The sequence below is a fragment of the Fukomys damarensis genome, unplaced genomic scaffold, assembly GCF_012274545.1.
Source record: "Fukomys damarensis isolate Sample0158 unplaced genomic scaffold, DMR_v1.0_HiC HiC_scaffold_37, whole genome shotgun sequence".
Lineage (NCBI taxonomy): Eukaryota > Metazoa > Chordata > Mammalia > Rodentia > Bathyergidae > Fukomys > Fukomys damarensis.
In genome coordinates this window covers 5,663,816-5,684,299 of record NW_022900949.1, presented here as the reverse complement: position 1 = coordinate 5,684,299, position 20,484 = coordinate 5,663,816, and the positions used below count along the sequence as shown (strand labels likewise).

General features: G+C 46.5%; 1 protein-coding gene across 1 annotated transcript in view; it reads right to left on the bottom strand.

The window, feature by feature from the left end:
- Positions 1–6,150: 6,150 nt before the first annotated feature.
- Positions 6,151–20,484, bottom strand: part of LOC104869449 (zinc finger protein 778) — a 20,103-nt gene continuing 5,769 nt past the window's right edge. Inside the window, 6 exon segments of the mRNA XM_010634690.3 lie at positions 6,151–8,800; positions 8,802–10,469; positions 11,668–11,750; positions 12,520–12,603; positions 14,250–14,376; positions 14,976–15,067. Coding sequence (XP_010632992.3) covers positions 8,756–8,800; positions 8,802–10,469; positions 11,668–11,750; positions 12,520–12,603; positions 14,250–14,376; positions 14,976–15,067 — 2,099 coding nt within the window. The 3' untranslated portion in view covers positions 6,151–8,755.

The following is a 20,484-nucleotide window of genomic DNA, read 5'->3' as shown; positions in this document are numbered from 1 at the left end:
TCGTTCGCCGCCCCGGACTCTGGGCTCCTTCTCCCCACCCTGGACCCTGCGTGCCCAGGCCTCCTGCTGACCCCTGCTCTCGCCTGTGCGGGTCTTGGCGCTGGGTCTGTCCGTAGTGGAGGTCGGACCTTTTCTCCAGCCGCTGTGCGACGCTCTTAATTAAAAAGCTACGCCTGTCATTCCAGCACTTGGGAGGCTGAGGCAGGAGGATCGCTGAGAGTTCGAGGCCAGCCTGGGCTACCTGATGAGTTCAAGCCCAGCTTGAACTACATAGTGAGACCCTGTCCAAACAAACAAACCAAAAATACAACTAAAATAGCACGAGGATCACAAGTTTGAGCCCCGCCTGGCCAATTTAGCAAGTCTGAGATACCCTGTCCCAAAATAAAAAACAAAGGGGGTGGGGCTGGGCATTTAGCTCAGTGGTTCCACGGCCTACCTCAACCTCCCAGGCGCAAGGTTCCGAGTTCAATCGCAGGTAAAAACGGTGGGGTTGAAGATGTTTGGGTTCAGTTGTTAGTACCACCGAACAGGGTGGTGAAGTTTGCCCCCGTTCCCTCAATGGGTCCGGGCTTGCCTGGCCGGGCCCTTCTCTGAAGCACCTCATAAATTTTCTTTGTTCTCAGACAGTTTTGTTACCTCCAAATGTAAATGAGGTGGTCGGGGAGGGCAGAGACAGGTGGAGAGTCCCACAGTCCCGGGCCTGACTCTCCCCGGGACACAAAAGGTTGTGGAAGAATCCGATAGAGACCGAAAGCGCAGAAGCAAAGTTGTTCTTTTATTCACCAAGCGTGCGCGAGTGCAGCTGCCTTCTCTCAGAGGGACGGGCAGGGGCGCCCGAAACACAGCCACAGCTGAAGGGGGCTCAAGATGCTGCTTTTATAGCAGCTGGGGCCTATCCCGCCTCTGGGCAGAGGGCGCCCCTACTGGATTGGTTAATTGATTTAGCTCGTTCCTGGGGACGACCGGGAAGGGTCTTTTGGGGGCCTTTTACATCTTAGGGTCAAGGTTTTGTTTTGTTTTGTTTTTCCTTGTCATCAAGCTTTGCAGGGTACGGCGTGAAGAGAGGTGCAGCTGTGGGCAGCTCAGCGTGCGCGTGGAGGCGTGGGGGTGCACGGGTCCCTCATCTCTCCCTGCCTACGGGGCTCTATCGAGGTGTAGCTCTGAGCTTGCTGTGTAATGAGTGCCTGGTGACCAGTGAAGCTGCTGAGCCCAGCAGATGGGCTCGCACGATGGGCGTTGTGATCGCGGTCACCCTGACACTGATTTCTGAGTCTTCAGAATCACCCCAGTAATTTCAGTTCCCAAGCTTTGCTGCAGGGATCAGCTGAGCCAGCAAGGGAGTGCTCCCCGGGGAGCCCTGGGTGCGTACACAGTGGGGAAAGCCTTTGTTCCACAGGACTTATTGGAGCTATATGAATTCACACTGGAGACGAACCTCATACCTCGGGAAACGTGTCAGGATTCACGGTGGCAAGAAGCCAAATGTATGTAAGGAACGTGGGAAAACTCACTTGTTCCTCAGGCCTTGTTTTACACCCTGGAGAGAAGCCCTATGATCAAGGAATTGTGGGAAAGTCTTCACTCAGTCCTCTGGGTTCACTGCGCATTTGAGAAGTCACACTGGAGAAAAGCCACATGAATGTAAAAAATGTGGGAAAGCCTTCTGCTGTTCCCCATTCTTTAATGACGACAGGCAAACTCGTAGTGTTCGGCACTCGTTAAACACAGGAACTAAGGTTTGTGGGAAAAATCTGGAATGTTCTCTAAACCTTAGTGTTCACATCTAAGTTTATCTGGAAAAGCCTTCATGAAGTAAAGAAGATGAGATTCGTCTCTCAGTTTTCATCCCTCACATAGTTTCGGCTTACCAGGGGAACAAATCTCTTTCATACAGGGAATATGGGAGAACAGTTAATTCATATCTTACCCATTGTATAGAAACTCACACATAAGAGGAAAATCAGGTTTTGAGACAGAATGGAACCCTTCTTTGTGTGTGTGTGTGTGTGTGTGAGAGAGAGAGAGAGAGAGAGAGAGGGTCTCTTTACTTTTTAAATTTTTATTTATTTGATATTGGGGATTGAACTCAGGACCTTGCTCCTGCAAGGCAGGCAGTGGCACCATTGAGCTAAACCTCCAGTCAGATAGGGTCCCTTTATGTAGTTCAGGCTGGCCTCAAACTCACGGCACTCCTCCTGTCTCAGCCTCCCAAGTGCTGGGATTACAGGCATCTGCTACTATGCCTGCTGGAAAGCTTTTTTTGTTTCAATATTGTTAACCACTTAACTCACAATAATCAGGCATGATAGTGCATACCTGTAACCCCAGCTACTAGGGAAGCTGAGGCAGGACCATCTCAAGTTCAAGCCAGCCTGGATGATTTAGTTAGGCCCTACCTCAAACAATACAATTTAAAAGAATGTAGCCTTGTGGTTGAGCGCTTATCTTGTGTGAACAAAGCCCTGAGTTCGATTCCCTGTACTGAAAAAAGAGGCGCAGATGCTCCATATATGTTTAAAATATAGGAAAGACTTCAGAAATTTCGGACAGTCATGTGGAGGAAGCCTCATAAATTTAAGAAATGTTAAAATCCTTCAGATATTACTAAATGAGTCACAATGGGCAGTGGAGAGAAACCTATGGAGGTAAGAAATGTGGGAAAGCTTTAGTTCTGCTTTGTGTTTTAAACTTTGCTAATCTAAGCAGAGCGTGGCGGCACAAACCTGTAATTCTAGCACTCTCGGCCGGGGAGTTAGCTCAGCGGTGCCGCTGCCTGCCTCACAAGCACAAGGTCCCGAGTTCGATCCCCGGTATCAAAAACAAAACAAAAACTCCAATCCTAGCAATCTGGGAGGATGAAGCAGGAAGATCAAAGTTTGAACCTAGCCTGGGCAACTATGTGATTTAGCAAAATCCTGTCCCAAAAGGGCCAGGGATGTAGCTTAGCTTGAAGGCCATGGGCTCAAACCCAAGTGCTGCAAAATAATAAAATAATAATAATAACAATAATAAACAAATATTTTGGTTCATGATTTCAGGGGGTCCAGTCCATGATTAATGGCCCTGTTGCTTTTGGCCTAAACATTTGGCAGAACAAAACCTGTTTACTTCATGGCCAGGAAGTAAGAGATGGGACCAGAGTCCTATGTTCCCTTCATGGGTACTGCCCCCTTAGTGACCCGAAGACCTCCACTAGGCTCTGTCGCTTAAAGTTTCCTCCGCCTCCCAACAATCCCTTGGTGAGAACTAATGCATCACCCTTGGGCAACATTCCAGATCCAAAGTCTAGCGTCTTCCCAAGAGAGTCTTCAGAGGTATTCTTGCGCTTTTGGCCTAAACATTTGGCAGAACAAAACCTGTTTACTTCATGGCCAGGAAGTAAGAGATGGGACCAGAGTCCTATGTTCCCTTCATGGGTACTGCCCCCCTTAGTGACTCGAAGACCTCCACTAGGCTCTGTCGCTTAAAGTTTCCTCCGCCTCCCAAGAATCCCTTGGTGAGAACTAATGCATCACCCTTGGGCAACATTCCAGATCCAAAGTCTAGCGTCTTCCCAAGAGAGTCTTCAGAGGTATTCACATTGTTTATATCATCATACTTGTCTACTTTTTTTTTTTGGATCCTCCTTTTGTTTTGTTACCAGGGATTGATCTCAGGACCTTGTGTTTGTGAGGCAGGCATAGCGCCACTGAGGTAAATCCTGTTTATTGTACTTGTCTACTATGTTGTTAGTATTATGTGCCCTGGAAGCCATGGGCAGAAAGTACTAAATACTTTAGATATCTTTCTAAGACATTTACAAACCAGGGCTGGGGATTTAACTCAGTGGTGCCACTGCCTGCCTTGAAAGCACAAGATCCCAAGTTCAATCCCCAGTACAAAAAAAAAAAAAAATTACAAACCAAAGGGTGAAGATGCAGGGCCAGCTAACCCAACCTTTCAAGTCCTTAGTTACTGCACCTCACACGACGTGCTCCCAACATGAAGCACAGTCCACGTTGGAATGTCCTTTAGCCCCTCTACAGGGTCTCCTAGACCCTGCACTTTCAGTTGGGAAGACAGCCAGGCGGCACTGTACATCAAGCTGAGATGGTAGCACAACTTTCTCGAGCATTTAATGTGAACGATCCATTGGACACCATGATGCTCACAGCGTCCATGGTAAACAGCGCGAGAGTGGAAGATTCACACAAGCGCTGATGTGAGACTCGGAGCTCACAGCTGCCCTTTCACCTGGAAACTTGTTTCACTCTTGAGACAGCTTATGATTGGTACGTGATAGAGACTGAACAACTGAGACATCCTGTGACCAAGTAGCCTGGGCTTCCCATCACAAAAGGAGTGTTATCTATGCCACTGAGGAGTAGACCATCAGCAAGTGGGCGTGCAACAGAAGACACCGATCTCAGGCAACTCCAGCAGGTAGAATTGAAATATTGGTATGCCGGGCGTGGTGGCACACGCCTGTAATCTCAGCACTCGGGAGGCTGAGGCAGGAGGATCTCTGTGAGTTCCAGACCAGCCTGGGCTACATAGTGAGTTCTAGGTCAGTCTCAACTACCTAGTGAGACCCTGCCTCAAAAAAACAAACAAACAAAAAAAAACCCAGTTGCAACTGAGAAACAACCTCAGGAAAGGATGGGATTCTTTCTCACAGGACACAGTGCTTTGAGTCAAAGCCTTGCATGGTTCTGACCCCACAGCCAGAACATACGGGTCCAGAGAGTGAGTGAAGTGGAAATAGCTCCACTCATAAAATGTCTCCTTACACCCGCAGCAATGGAAAATGCTGGCCGGTTTGCAGCGCTTTGTCACTGATAGGAAACCCTTCTTCCTGGGAGAACAATGAAGGTCCCAATATATAGCGTTCCACCTGCCCATCTGGTTTTTTTGTGGGGTTTTTTTTTGGGGGGTACCAGGGATCGAACTTGGGACCTTGCACTTGTGAGGAAGGCTGGATATTTTCTAGAGGCTTATGTAGTTTATAGCTCTGGACACAGGCAACAGCTCCACTCTGGTGTGAGAACCATTCCAGATGGCATCGCAGGGTTGGGAGGGGAGAGATTATATGGTGAGAGAGGAAGGCAGAGAGCAGGGCGGGGCTGGGCTTGGGATGACCAGTGAGGCTGTGTCTCTTAAAAGTCCCACCCCCTCTTCACATCACCATAGTGAAGGCCAAGTTTCCAACTCTTAAGTTGGAGGACACACATCAGATCCAAACAATAGCACTAGGAACTGCATGCCTCTGCTGAATGACCCTTATGGGCTCAAGAGCATGCAAATCTTTGTTGTCTAGGCAGGGGAAATGTTGACCTACATAGTGAGACCCTGTCTCAAAAAAAAAAAAAACAAAAACAACAAGCAAAGCAGAGCAAAATAAAAGTATGTGTGACATTAATGAAGATGGCAGATCTGGAGTTACATTGTTTGAGGTTACAGACTCATACATTAGTAAAATGTACATAAAAATGTGATTTTCTCTGAATCCAATGGGAACAAGATCAACACAGAAATCAGTAGGGGTTAGAAAGCACCAAGAAGACAGTACTCTTCCCTTTGGGGCATCAGCGGTTTGATTGATAAACCTCCTAGGGGAACCAAAAACATCTTTCAATTTTCAGATAGCACAGATACCACCTGCCTCGAAAGCGCAAGGTCCCGAGTTCAATCCCTGGAACTAGATTAAAAAACCAGCAGCGATAGCAGTGCCTGCCTTCAGACTTCCCTGTTGGGGACGGGGCATAGAGCTTTATGTTTTGGCTGAGATTATATCAAGATCATGGGTTAGGACTGGGGATTTAGCTCAGTGGTGCCACCACCTGCCTGGAAAGCTCAAGGTCCTGAGTTGTTATGGCTTGTGTGTAGAAGTCTTCCCAAATCCTTGTGGTCATAGGTGGGGCTTATTCAGAGGTGGCTGGATCTAGTGTTTGTGTGATGCTGAGATTGATTCACAGTGCAATGCTAGGATTAAGGGTCTGAGTGCTACCTGCCCTTAGGGCGGGTAGCCTGAATAAGACATAAGGGACCAGAAGAGGCTGGTCGTTGGCTTGTTTTTGCTTTCACCTGCCTGCTTGCTGCAGAGTATTTCTCCTCTGCAATGCTGTACTGCCATTAACACCCTGCCTTGGAGCCAGCCCACCAATTGTGAGCAAGTAAGCCTTTCCTCCTCCTTTTGTCTCAGCAATGCAAAAGTAACTAAGACATGAGCAGACCAGTAACAAGCTCAAGCACACACTCAACCCCCAATACCAAAACAACGCTTCTGTGCACATTTTGTGCCTAAAGAGCACTGGTCCATGGACATTGCTGTAGTGGAGGTTCTTAAAAACTTGATGAACTAATCTTCAGTGAAGAGAGGAAAGTCCTCTCCAAAGGCAAGAGCTCAGAGTTGGAGGATGTCTGCATCAGCCGTGAGCTTCTCAGGCAGGGGAATACAAGGGCTGTGACACCAGGCTGTCGGCAGGAGTTCAAGGTCAAGGGTAAGCGACCTGCGGTACATACCTCACCCATGACCCACACCTGCTTGTACTCGGGAAGCTCTGAAGGAGTTCCCCGTGAGACATATTTTTTTATCAGACCAACAGGGTGGCAGTTAAGGCTAATGTATGAGCAGTAACAACCCACAACCAGGGACTCGGGACTGATGTGGTGAGTTTTGGTGTCACTGCCCACACAGAAAGGTGGCAGGTAACACACGGTCTAAACAGCAGTCACCCTGCAGAAGAGCCACTCCATCATTTACTCCTCATTGCAAACGTGTGCTACACAGAGGTGCACGGGTCTCTCCCGCTCAAGACTTAGCGTTTGCCTTATTGTGGAATAAGCACACTAGCTGGCTAAAGAGCCATCAAGCAGCTATGACCCTTACGGCCATCTCAACATAACCCAAGGTTGCTCAGTCATACATGCATTTTGACCACAGACACAAATCCGGTTGTGCTGGGGATGTCTGTACCCAAAGGCCACACTTGCAAAGTGCCGTGATGGTTTCTAGGGAACATGACAACCAGGGTGTTTGTAGATTTTTTTTTTTTGAAAGAGTGTTCCTACGTAGTTTGGGTTGGCTTTGAATGATGTAGCTCAGGCTGGGCTTGAACTCACAGCCGTCGTCCTGCCTCAGCCGGAGGATTACAGGCATGTGCCATCACACCTGGCTCATAGTTTTTGTTATTACATGGAAACGCCTATCAGAGGAAGGTATTACTGTTGTTTGGAGCTGCTGCTTGACCCAAGATTGTTTTACCAATCTGAGAATCTAGAGAGAAAAAGAAAATGTAAGACCTTCACTCCCTTCTTGTACTCCCCAATGTTCTAAGAATCCCCATTCTTAGGTGTAAAGAGTACGGCTGTCCCCCTCTATGGCCATGAAGTTAAGGTCTCTCACACCACCTGCTATTCACTCATTCTTTTCCCCATTTACTTCTCTTAGCACTTTTTTTTTTTTGGTACTGGGGATGAACTCAGGACCTTGCACTTGCAAGGCAGGTGCTGGCAGCACTGAGCTAAATCCCTGGCTCTTAGCACCCTGATCTTTAACCTGAAAGGATCAGATGTAAAGCAGGAGCAAAGACAATGTAATAAACTTGATAACTGAATTAAATCCAAAGGTTGGCTGCTGTGAGCTTATGTAGGTGAATTCTCTTTTAAGACTGTGACACACTATCCATGGAATCTGCATTGGTAAAACAGGAGTTGGGGGTGTACCTCAGTGGTATGTGTAGAAAGACAAGATAAATTCATGTCCTTAATAGCAGTCTTGACTAGGTGCAGCCTATAAAGTGTTGCAACTTGAGTTGAGTATTCCTGCTACACAGGACTGATTTATCAGTCCAGGAATAATCAGGAGAGGATCACAAGTGTTTAAAATAAACCACCCAGGAGGCCATATCTCTGTCAGCATCCGAGATTTCAGGACACGGGGATGCTATTCCTGCACTGGGAACACTGTCTTCACTGTAGACCTCCATGTTTAGGAGTTTGTGGAATAATGACACATAGAAAACAACTTTGTCGCTGGCTCCCAGCTATATGAGGCTGAGGCCGAAGAATCCCAAGTTTGAGGCCGGCCTGGGCAACTGAAGAGACCCTATCTCAAAATAAAAAGGTCTTGGCATGTAGCTCAGTAGTAGCTTACATGCATAAGGTCCTTAGTTCAAACTGTAGTACTCTAATAAAAATACAAAATGACTCTGTAACCTTCCTTATATTAAAAAAAAAAGTTGTTCTCCACTGTGATATCACAAGAGAAGATCAAAGAATTTGGCAGAAATACAACTTTTCAACATCTTGTACATGAACTGACTCTACTGCAAGACCTTATACATATACTGTCCCCAGGAAACACTGAGGATTGTTCGTATGTTACAGCATATTGCTCCAGGACGAGTTCTTTCTTGTTTTGTGAGGCAGGGTCTCACTATGTAGTTCAGGCTGGCCTTTAGCTCCTAGCCCAGGACAGCCCCAAACTCTCAGCGATCCTCCTGCTTCAGCTTCCCAAGTGCCGGGGTTACAGGCGTGCACCACCATGCCGGGCAAAGGTGAGTCCTTACAGTGCTGCTTGTGGTCAGCTTCCAACAGCCTCACGTATTTCTTAACTCACAGAGGATCTTGAGAATAGAGATTTCAGTGTCCTTCAAATTAACTGCCAAAAAGTCTGCTCCTCAATCCTTACGTTAATGTTTCCACCAGTGTGACAATTAACGTGAGGAATTCCTAAAGGGTTTTTGTTCAGTGTGAGTCATGAAACGATCACTTAGTAGGTAGAACCTACTGTAGGCTTTCCCACATTCCTGATATTTATGGGGCTTCTCCCTAGCATGAGTTCTTGCATGGTGGTATCGGTTTGAGGATGTTGTGAAGGTTTTCCCACACGCGCTGCATTCGTAGGGCTTCTCGCCCGTGTGAGTTCTGATGTGTTCAGCCAGGCTTGAGGAAGTGGAGAAGGCTTTCCCACAGTACTGACATTTATAGGGTTTTATTCCAGTATGGATACGAATATGCTTATTAAGGCATGAGGAATTTCGAAAGAATTTTCCGCATACGTTACATTCAAAGGGCTTTTCCCCCGTGTGCGTTTTCACATGTTCAGTCAGCAGATAACACCTTTTGTAGGCTTTCCCACACTCCTTGCACTGGTAGGGCTTCTCGCCTGTGTGAGTTCTTATGTGAACAATCAGACACGAGGAGGTTGTGAAGGATTTCCCGCACTCCTTGCACTCGTAGGGCCGCTCTCCGGTGTGAGTTCGTGTGTGTTCGGTCAGACTTGAAGAGACAGTGAAGTCCTTCCCACAGTACTTACACTTATAGGGTTTGATGCCTGTGTGAATTCGAATGTGCTTATTCCGGCAGGCAGAACTGCTAAAGAATTTTCCACATAACTTACACTCAAAGGGCTTCTCCACCGTGTGAGTTTTCAAGTGCTCAGTCAGCCGGTAGCACCTTTTGTAGGCTTTCCCACATTCCCTACACTGATACGGTTTCTCTCCACTGTGAGTTCTTACGTGTTTCCGAAGATTGGAGGAAGTGTGGAAGGCTTTCCCACACTCCTCACATTCATAGGTCTTCTCTCCCGTGTGAATCCTTCCGTGTTTGCGAAGGTAGGACGCAGCGTGGAAGGCTTTCCCACATTCCTCACACTGGTAGGGTTTCTCTCCTGTATGAATTCTGAAGTGTTCAGTTAGGTTTGAAGAAACGCTGAAGGATTTGCCACAGGCCTTGCATATATAGGGCTTCTCGGCAGAGTGTGTTTGTACGTGGGTAGCAAGGCCTGAGCGCTTAGTGAAGGCTTTCCCACAGTCCTTACATTTATAGGGTTTCTCTCCAGTGTGAATTCTAAAATGTTCTGTGAGGCTTGAAGAAGTAGTGAAAGACTTCTTGCACTCCTTACATTCGTAGAGTTTCTCACCCGTGTGGGTTCGCATGTGGCTATTAAGGTTTGAGGAGTATCCAAAGACCTTCCCGCAAACCTTACACTCATAGGGTTTCTCCCCAGTGTGAGTCCGCATGTGGCTATTAAGGTTTGAGGAGTATCCAAAGACCTTCCCACAAACCTTACATTCATAGGCTTTGATGGTATACATTTGAAAAGGCACAGCCTCACTTGTGGAATAAAGAAAATCTCTTGAAAATACCTTTAATTCATAGAGCTTCTCCCCACTGTTATTTCTTACGTGTGTCTGAAAGTAAGACTTACTAAGGAAGGGAGAGTCACTGCATCCCAAAGATCTGTCCTGCATGCTCACTGTCTGGTAAGCAACATTTGGAGTTGGGCTAAAGGCTGTTTCACATTCATTCAACACAGAACATTTCTGTCCAGTAGAAGTTTTCATCTTCAGGGTAGGAAAGGGTTTTCTATCCTTATCCGAGTCACAAGTGTTCCTTGGATGTAGAGTTTTCATGTGTGTCTTGAAATAGGAATGTTCACTGAAGATTTCTACACAATGTTTATAGTTGCTGTGCATTCCTGCCTGTTAACGAAGAGACGAATGATAGTTTTTAAAAGGAATTTCTACACCTAATGGATTCTATTAATGTGAAGACTGAGAATCTTCATTTTTGGTCACAATTCCTGTTCTGTGGGGTTCTCTCTGGTTCAATGAAGGGAACCCTCTGTAAGAGTCCTGTGCTGACTGTTCTAATCTTGGAATAGTTCCTGATAATTCTCATAAGGTTCTTTTAGGAAGCTCAGTGCCCGATTCCAAGCATGGGAATAAGTACTTGTGGGAGCTCTGAAGCCCGAAGTTTTTTGTCTGTTTGAGACAGGGTCTCACTTTGTAGTGTAGGCTGGCCCTGAACCATGTAGCCCAGACTGGCCTTAAACTCACGGCAGTTCTCCTGCCTCAACCTCCTGAGTGTAATCACACCTAGCTGAAGCCTCGAGTTTTGATCCAGCATTAAGGCACCTCAAATTCATCCCAATCAGAGCATTCCTTTAGAGACCTTTCTCCCATTAAGGTAAATGCCACTTCATTCAAGTATCTCTCACTTTTACGGATGTTTTACAAAGGAATTGCCAATCTTTTCTGAGTGCAATAAATAGGAAATGGTCTTCATTAAATTTAGAGCTCACTGCCGGGTGTGGTGGCACATGCCTGTGATCCCAGCACTTGGGAGGGTGAGGCAGGAGGATCGCTGTGAGTTCGAGACCAGCCTGGGCTACATAGTGAGTTCCAGGTCAGTCTCAACTGCATAGTGAGACCCTGTCTCAAAAAACAAACAAACAAAAATAAAACAAAAACAAAATTTAGAGCTCACCAACATGTTACTTCTTTGCTGTTAATAAATAAATGATGAGTTCAGTACATCATTTAGAGGAGAACTTAGTTTTCATAACATTCTTACGTTCTACCATGATTTCTATAAAACTGAATAAACAAACAGCAACGTCAGAATCTCAGCACTGGCTTTAATTTTAAAGACACTGAGAAGATATTCAGAAGACTGCTTTAAAACAGCAGTGTCTGGTTCCTTCCGTGGCAGTGTGTACCTGTGGGACCTCTGAAGGAAAAGAGGTCCCACCACAGGTTTGGGACACTCCCAAATTCATTACATGCACAGCATCGCTCCAGACTGTTGTCTCCTGGGTTAAGGCTACTCATATTCTATAATGGAACTGACAATTATCTCTCAGTGCAGGAAATGACAAACATCTTTTGCCAACCTTACCATTAGTATCCCACTAGAAGTTTGTTCTGTCAAAATACCCTGCTGAAATGTTGACTCTTTGGTGCTAAGTTGCATTTCCCATTCTGAAGATAAACAGAAAAATAACATTAAGATTTAGAGAAAGAAATGGTAATTATAGGAATTTAAAATGATAGGAGTGGGAGCTGGGGAGACAGCTCAGCAGTACAGCACTTGCTTAGCATGCGTGAGGCTCTGAGTTCAATGCCCAGTACCGCATACACACATGCACAAAGATAGGACTCATTTATGTTCATGATTAAAAAGTAGCCAAAAGACCCCAAAACCTAGGATTAGCGCTTGGCATTTGCCAGGCCCTGGTTTCAATCTCCAGTTTGAGGGAGGGGTGAAAGATGACAAATTCTGAGCATGTAGGTTAAAAATTTGCCAGTACTGGGCCAGTGATGTAGCTCAGTGGTGCAGGCCTTGCAAGTGCAAGGTCCCGAGTTCAATCCCCAGCCCCCAAAATAAACACACACACACACACACACACGCACGCACACACACGCACACACAAATATTTGCCAATGGTACAGTTGTGGGCCACAGTTTCAGACAGTTTATTACAAACTGATTCTCTAACAATTAAAACTGATGGTGAACAAGAATATTATCAGAAATAAAAAGTTGCAAAGACCTAGACAAAGAATAAACAACAAAATGGTAACAAAGAAAGAGAAGTCATTTTGTTTAACACAGGTCAGTGGGATCAGAAGAACTAGTATGAGGAATTGGCCTGAAGCTTCTGATACCAAGTGCATCTCAGAGGTTCCTCATTTTATTTCCATACCTAACGGTGTCCTTGGATCAGGGTTGTTCTTCACAAATACTCACCTCGGGGATCTCCTCTCTGCCCTGTCCTCCAATCCTTTTTGTTTTCCAACCAGGAGATCAGACTGGGTTTGACGAGCTCACATCCTGCACACAGGGAAAGATGCATTCATGCAAGACATTCAGGCAAGAGAGCACTAAACTTAGTTTAATTCAGGAGTGATCCTTCTAAAGAAAGCAAAGGAATTACGATAAAGGGACTAAGCATTCTAATATTTCCCTCTGTGCCCCAAATCATTCATTTTCTCTAAGCCCTGAAACCAAATTAATGCTTATGCATAGACTAGCAAAACACACTTTGGTGTGGTGGTGCACGCGGGAGGCTGAGGCAGGATTGCTGTTTGAGGCCAGCCTGGGCTACAAGAGTTAGTTCAAGGTCATTCTGAACTACATCGGGAGACCCTGTCTCAAACAAACAAACAAAACCACTTTGAATAGAAAAATATAAGTGAAACAAAAAGATACTTGTTCTGGGGAAAAAAACCATGCCAGGGACTAATAAATTATACTGTATCTGACTTAAGTGGCTGGTTTGACAGAACTTACATGACATGGGCTAGGAGTGCAGACTGGTGGGGTAAGGCATTTGCCTAGCATGCACAAGCCCCCGAGTACACCCCTAGTACCACACACAAAACCCTCATGTGACAGCAGTCTATGCAGAGTTCCTGATTCAGTGAGTCAAGGAGGAGACTGACTGACAGTATTTCTAACGCAGTGAAGATCACGATATTGGACCACATTTGAAAAACCACCACATTAGACTAAATCTTAAGAGTGGTTCCCCTTACCCATGGTTTTGCCTTCTGTAGTTTCAGGAGCCTACCATCGTCTACGGCCCCCAAATATTAAAAGTAACATTCTAGAAATAATCCATGTTCTGAGTAACTGATGAAAGTTTTGCAAAGGCCCACCTCATCCCACCTAGGATTGCAAACCATTCCTTTGTCCACCACAGTCACGCTGTACACACTACCTGTGCAACAGTCCTGCGGTAGCTGCGTCGCCTGGCAGGTCACACGTCAGGACAGAAGTGTTTGTGTTAAAGCAACACAGCAGAATGCAGTAATACTACTAATTTGGAGAAAGCCTAAAGTGCTTCATTTAAGTGAAAAGCTGAAAGTTGTTGACTTGGCTGGGTTTGGGGGGCACATGCTTGTAATCCTAGCATTTGGGAGACTGAGGCAGGAGGAGCACAACAAGTGTGAGGCCAGCCTGGGCTACACAGTGAGTTCCAGGCCAGCCTGAACAACATAGCAAGACCCTGTCTCAAAAAACAAACAGGACCAGGGATTTAGCTCAGTGGTTCTGCTACCTGCCTTGCAAGTGCAAGGTCCCGAGTTCAATCTCTGGTACCAAACAAACAAACAAGGAAAGCTGTTGATTTAATAAGAAAAGGAAAATAGTTGTATACTGAGGTAGCTATAATCTACTATAAGAAGGAAGCTTCAATTTGTGAAACTGAAGGAAAAAGGAATTCATGCTGGTTTTGCTGTTGTGTATCAAAGCATTACTGAAATTGTACCCAAGTTCAGGACTAGCTGCAGTTTCAGGGACCTACTGGGGTCTAGGAACAGATCCCCGAGGATACAGCAGGACTACTGCCCCGGGGCAGCGGCTGCGCCCTTCTCATCTCCCAGGGGACCCAGAGTCCACACACCCAGGCTGTGACACAGGAAGGACACAGCCTCCCTCTCCTCCCCGTGAGGCTGCAAGGCACTCGGCGTGCTTACCCATGGAGGCCAGGTTCTCGTAGTTCTCCAACATCACCTCTCTGTAGAGGTCTCTGTGACTTTGGTCCAGTAAAACCCACTCCTCCTGGGTGAAGTCCAAGGCCACATCCTCGAAGGTCACCGAGTCCTGAATCGGCACACACAGGCCAGCCTGAGTGACAAGTCACGGCCGTGACCTCTCCACCAACGCTCACGGGAGATGAGGGGGTGAGGCTGACACCCACACGGGGCTCTGAGGGCCTCCGCTGCCCAGCCGGGGCCCAGCAGGCCTAGGGCCCTTTCCTCTACCTACGTCTGCTCACTGTCGTGGGGCCGCAGTGGCCCTTCTGAAACACAAACTGCTCTCCCCAGAACTAGCCTGGGTGCTCTTCTCCCCTTATTCTGTACTGTTAAAGTACAGCTCCTGAACCCATGCGTACACTTGATGAACAGGCATGAATGAATAGACTTTCACAGAAAGGGACATTTTCTTCTTCCTTAATATCTGTCAGAGTACTTGGCAAAATAACAAACATATCCTTGTCACCGTAAATGTCATCACTGACTACTTAATTACTGACTCCCTGGAATAGCTTCCAGGCCATACCTTACCAGTAAGAGGAATGCAGCTCTCTGGAAAGATCAGCTGGGGACTCATTCAGGTGGGGAGGCAAATGTGCTTTGGCTGGAAATGTGTCCACCTGTTTGGGGCAAGCACATCATTTTGTGAGACAAGTTTCTGCATACCTGATAGCAGTTTGTCAGGCCGTCACCCACTATCTTTTCTTCCTTTATCTTTTCTTCAAGAAGGAAGACTGGGTGTCTAGAAAGATGAGCTCCTGGAAAACAGAAAAGGCTTGAGAATCCAGAACTGAGCAAAACTCCTGCTCCTGCACGCTGGAAGTCATTCCACGCTAGTACGAAATTCCCATGCGCGCACACGCGCACACACACACACACACACACACACACACTACTAGTGCCACAGCTGCTGCCTCATGGAGCACAAAAAGGGATCTTGGGGGAGAAGGGGGGGGAATCTTGAGCCATGTTCCTCCCCCAGGAAAGCTGTAATAGTCTCATTTTATAGGTAAAAAATATTTGGTATTTTTGGTTGTTGTTTGGTAGTAATAGGGACTGAACCTAAGGCCTTCATCCCCAACTGTTTTTACATTTTTTTAAAATTTTAAGACAAGGTCTCATTAAATTGCCCACGTGAGGCTTCAACTTGTCCTCCTGCCTCAGCCTCCTAGAGTGCTGGGATTGCAGGTGTGCGCCACCACACTTGGCCAGGTAAGGAATTTCTTTAGGAAAGGACATTTAAACACACAGAAATTAAGCCTGCACTGGGCCATGGCGATACATCTCATGAGGGAGATTATGTAGCACACATACTAGGGAGCCAACAAGCACAGCGGCCAGCATTCTCTGGCCCACTCTGACATCAGAGAGAACAGAAGGGTAGGTGACCACTGCTGGGCCCTGGCCACTGCAGTCTGTTGTTCAAAGGGGACAGAGGGAGAGCATCAACGGGACTGTCCTGCGCCCAAATCAATGGCTGACACCCTGGGAGGCTCCAGGTAAAACGTTCCCCTTTTGTGGCAAACAAGAGGTACTTCGTGGTGATCCTAGAGCCCACGACTAAGAGACATTGCCATTCTTTATGCAGGGTCATCTGGAGCCCCCCAATACGTTTATTGGTACATTTAAAACAAACAAAGCAGTCACATTTGTCATTGGATCTTGTACCTTTACACGATACATCTTGGTTTTTGTCTTTCCCCATGCCTCTGCCCTCCCTTCACCCTTCCCTATTTACAAAGACTTTGTTTCCATTTCTTCTTTTCACATTCCCCCCTTATTTCCTTTCCCCTCCCCTTCCCACTTCCCCTTTAGCCATTTTCTTCCTATTTCTCGCTCCCAATTATACCATTTGAACCTTACTTACATTTAGTTTTTCACACCAGAGAAACTATTCAGTATTTACATGTGTCCTATGCATCCACTTCGCTATAAATGTTTCTAGTTTCTCGTTCTTTATGGCTGCGTAGTGCTCCATTTTATAGAAAACCACATCTGCTTTATCCAGTCTCCAGCTGATGTGGACCCTCCTAATATCAACCAGCGATTCCCATCAATACTGCGTCACCACTCATCAGAAAGGTATCACATGATGTCATGTGCTGAGCCCTTTAGGACTGAATTTTCACTGTACACAAACACTCACCTAAGCATCATACCGACCCTTTACATTAGAATCAATATGCGTATTTATTTCAGCATTAAATAGGCAGGACGTGAAGGCAGGAGGACCTCAAGTTCAAGCCCAGCCCAGGTAATTTAGTGAGACCCTCTCTCGAGCTGGCTGTGATGGCGCATGCCTGTAATGCCAACACTTAAGAGCCCCAGGCAGGAGGATCACTGCAAGCTGAAGGTCAGCCTGTGACATAGTGAGCTCACGGCCAGCCTGAACTACCCAGTGAAACTGTCTCCAAAACCAAAACCAAAATACAGTGGACCCTTGACTTATGAACTCAATTCATTCCCAAGGGCTGGTTGTAATTCAAATTGGTCAATGGCCTTCAGAGTCTCTTTCCTATATAACACTTTCTTCTAGGCAGATCTCAGTGTCCTTAAGTACATTAGCCCAGGATTTCTCAACCCACAGAGGAAAGGATGTTGCAATGTTCTTTCCAGATTTTTTTTTTTGGTACCAGGGATCAAACTCAGGACTTTGTGCTTGCAAGGCGGGAGGCAGCACCGTTGAGCTAAATCCTGCCCCCCCTCTTTCAGAACTCTTTAAGAGTTAAATCTGTATCTGAGCCCATCTGCAAGCACAAGCGACTGGCATTCAGGTTGTAACTCAAGTTGTTCATGTGTTGGTCCAGTCGTAACTCAAGGGTCCACTGAAACTTAGTGAGATGGGGCTTGGGACATAGCTCAATAGGAAGGCCCTGGGTTCAATCCCAAGTAATATGATGCAAAAACAAAAACCAAACCAAACCAAATCTAGACTCCAACACCATGAAAGTTCCTTATCCCCTAGTTAGGAAGCAGAGCTCCTAGACCCGACTGCAGATTTGTCTCTGAATTCTGATTGCCTGTGTTTGCTGGCATACTCCGGGGTGAAGAGAAAGAACATTTTGATTCCAGGCCCAGCACTTTGCAGCACTTGGAGATCTTTATCTCTAGGGGCACAATGACAGCCCCAATCCTCAGAAGATTAGATAGCTATCTGGCCACTTCGGGCTCCTTCTGTCACTACACCAAGAGGCAAAATGAAGGGCCAGGGAGTTACCACCTGGGCTGACAGGTCCCAGGTACCAAAGGGGACCTGGGGTACTGCTACACAACCGTGGCAAGGAGGGTGAAGCATGACACAAAGGCGTGTTTCTACGCTCTGTAGACAACGGATGCGCAGCCAGGTGTGGCTATACCTGTCACTCCAGCTCCTTGGGAGGCTGAGTATTAGTTTGTATCCAGGCATGTGCTCAGACACGGGACCTTGGGGAGGCAACTGGATTACAGTTGACCCTTGAGTTACAACAGGCCTTACCTATGAATGATTTGGGTCATGACTGGAGTTTTAATTTTAACTTATGACCAAAGTCTTGCGTTACGACCTGCATGCCGGCCACTCGTGTGACTGTAAACAAAGACTTGCAATGTCAGAAAAATGTATGTAAGCATACAGAAGCATCAGTCTGAGCCCAGATGCACCTGTTTGTGGATGTGATTTTGGTCAGCGCTTTATATAACTGCTATGAGTTCTTACATCAAAATGGCCCCAAAATAGCTAGGGAAAAAAAAAAAAGCTGAGGAAGGAAGGGAGGGTAAAGAAGGCAATCACAATAAAAAAGGAAACTGGAGAAATATGAGAGCGTTGCTCATGTGCCCGATCTCGCCAATATGCACAACATGTCAAAATCCACCATCTCGTAAGGAAGCTGGTGCTGCTACAGGTGTTATTCAATTAGTAAGTTACGCTCAACAGTGCTAGATGAGGTGGGAAGGCTATGATTAGTGTGGATAAATGAAAGGCAAATGGCAGGTTATAGCCAGAGTCTATAATTTGAGTGTGTGTGTGTGTGTGTGTGTGTGTTACAGCACTGAGGATTGAACCCAGGACCCTGTGCTTGCAGGGCAGGCATGATGCCACTGAGCTACATCTGCAGCCAGAGCCTACAACTGGTAAAAAAGTGAGGGCTATCAATGCAGATCTCACAAGGATAATCCATAAACACGTGATAATGGTGAAACATTCTGTGCCAGTAAGATGTGGTTTCATAATTTTAAAGTAAGAATATAGCATAACTAGGCACAGTGAAGCAGCCCGTGCGCATAAAAGGGCTGATGAAAATTACATACACCAGGGCTGGGGATTTCGCTCAGTGGTTCCACCGCCTGCCTCGCAAGTGCAAGGACCCAAGTTTGATCCCCGGTACCAAAAAAAAAAAGAAAGAAAGAAAGTCACATTGCCACACTTTGAAATGGCTTTGTTCTCATTAAGTTTTCAACTGTGATGCAACTGGCCTTTTCTAGAAGAAAATGCCTAGAACATACATTATCCAGGAAGAGAAGAAAATGCCAGGCCGAAAGCCTATGAAGGATGGGCTAACCTTAATGTTATGTGCCAGTGCAAGTGGTGACCTCAAGGTAAAGCCTCTCTTGGTTTATCACTCTGAGGCCCATAGTGTTCAAAAATGGAAAGCCATGAAGAACAGACTGGGTGTCATGTGAAGATCGGACACAAAAGCTTGGGTAACAAAAGTACTTTTCTTGAGTGGATCCAGGAGGCTTTCGGTCCTACTCTTAAGAAATATCTAGAGGACAAAGGTTTACCACTAAAGGCTCTCCTCATCATGGACAGTGCCCCTGCTCACCCACGAGATTTGGAAGAAGAATTGGCTGAAGTTTCCATGGCTCTCAGGTGACTTCCTCCCACCTCATGCAACTCCTCCACTGCAGCCAATGGACCAGCCGGTTATAGTTAACTTTAAGGAGCTATACACCAAGGAACTGTTCCTGAAGTGCTTCCAGATGGTCTCAGATACAGATTTAACCCTTAAAGAGTTCGAGAAGAAACAAGTCAGCACCCTTTCCTGTGTGGGTTTGGGAAACCCTGGGCCAATGTCTAAGGACAGTGAGATCTGCGTGGAACAAAGTGCAGCCTAAAACCATAAATGACAGAGACTTTGAAGGCTGTGTAAAGGCCTGAGCCTTCAATTGACCCTGTGGTTGATGACTGTCATTATAACAGAGTCCACAGGCTCACAGGTAGACAGTGGTGATGCCGAGGAACAGGTGGAGGAGCACTCGGAGGAGCTGTCTACAGAGGAACCTCAGCAACTTCCGGCTGAGCAACAGAGAACGGCCGCTGAGGAGCTTTCTGAAGAGGAGGGGGAGTATCAACAATCAGTGCGGCAAAGCTCTTCCGAAATAAAGGAAATCCTGAAGAAATGGGCAGAGCTACAGACACGTGTAGAGAGGACCCGCCCAGAGAAAAAGCCAATCATTGCATTTGCTTGTTTAATGACAATGTCACATCAGACTACAGAAGAACATTGAAGACAGAAACAGACAACCTTAGACCAGCTTTAGTTCTGAAGAGGTCAGGACCTAGTGAGGCAGAAGCAGGTCCCAGTGGGAAGGACGCCGGAGAGCCGGATTCCTGGTGCTCTCACGGAAGGGGACCCTCCTTCCAAACAACCACCACCTCCATTCCATCCTCCCCGTGAGCCAGAGATGTCAACCTAATGGCGAGTTCAGTATGCAATTGGTGTTTTGGTAAGCTAGGCACATTGTACAACTTTTTGGTGAACACTAGGAAAATTATTGATTTATCTGGTAAATTAACTTTTTTTGGGGGGGGGTTTGAGACAGGGTCTCACTATGTAGCTGAGACTGGCCTGGAACTCACTATGTAGCCCAGGCTGGTCTTGAAATCACAGTGATCCTCCTGCCTCAGCCTGCCGAGTGCTGGGATGACAGGAGTGCGCCACCATGCCCGGCCTGTGTCTGGTAAATTATATAACCCCTTTTTAATTATGAAAAGGTTAAGGGGTGCTTTGAGAGATTTGGAATGCATTGTGGGTATTTCTATTATTTCTTATGGGAAAAATAGTCTTGGCTTACAACCAAGTTGAGTTGTAGCCAGCTTCTGCAGATGAATTGAATTCATAAATCAAGGGTATGAAGCTTATAGCTGGCTTGTTAGGGGTGTGCAGTCTGGCCGGAAGAGGCAGGCTGCTGTGGC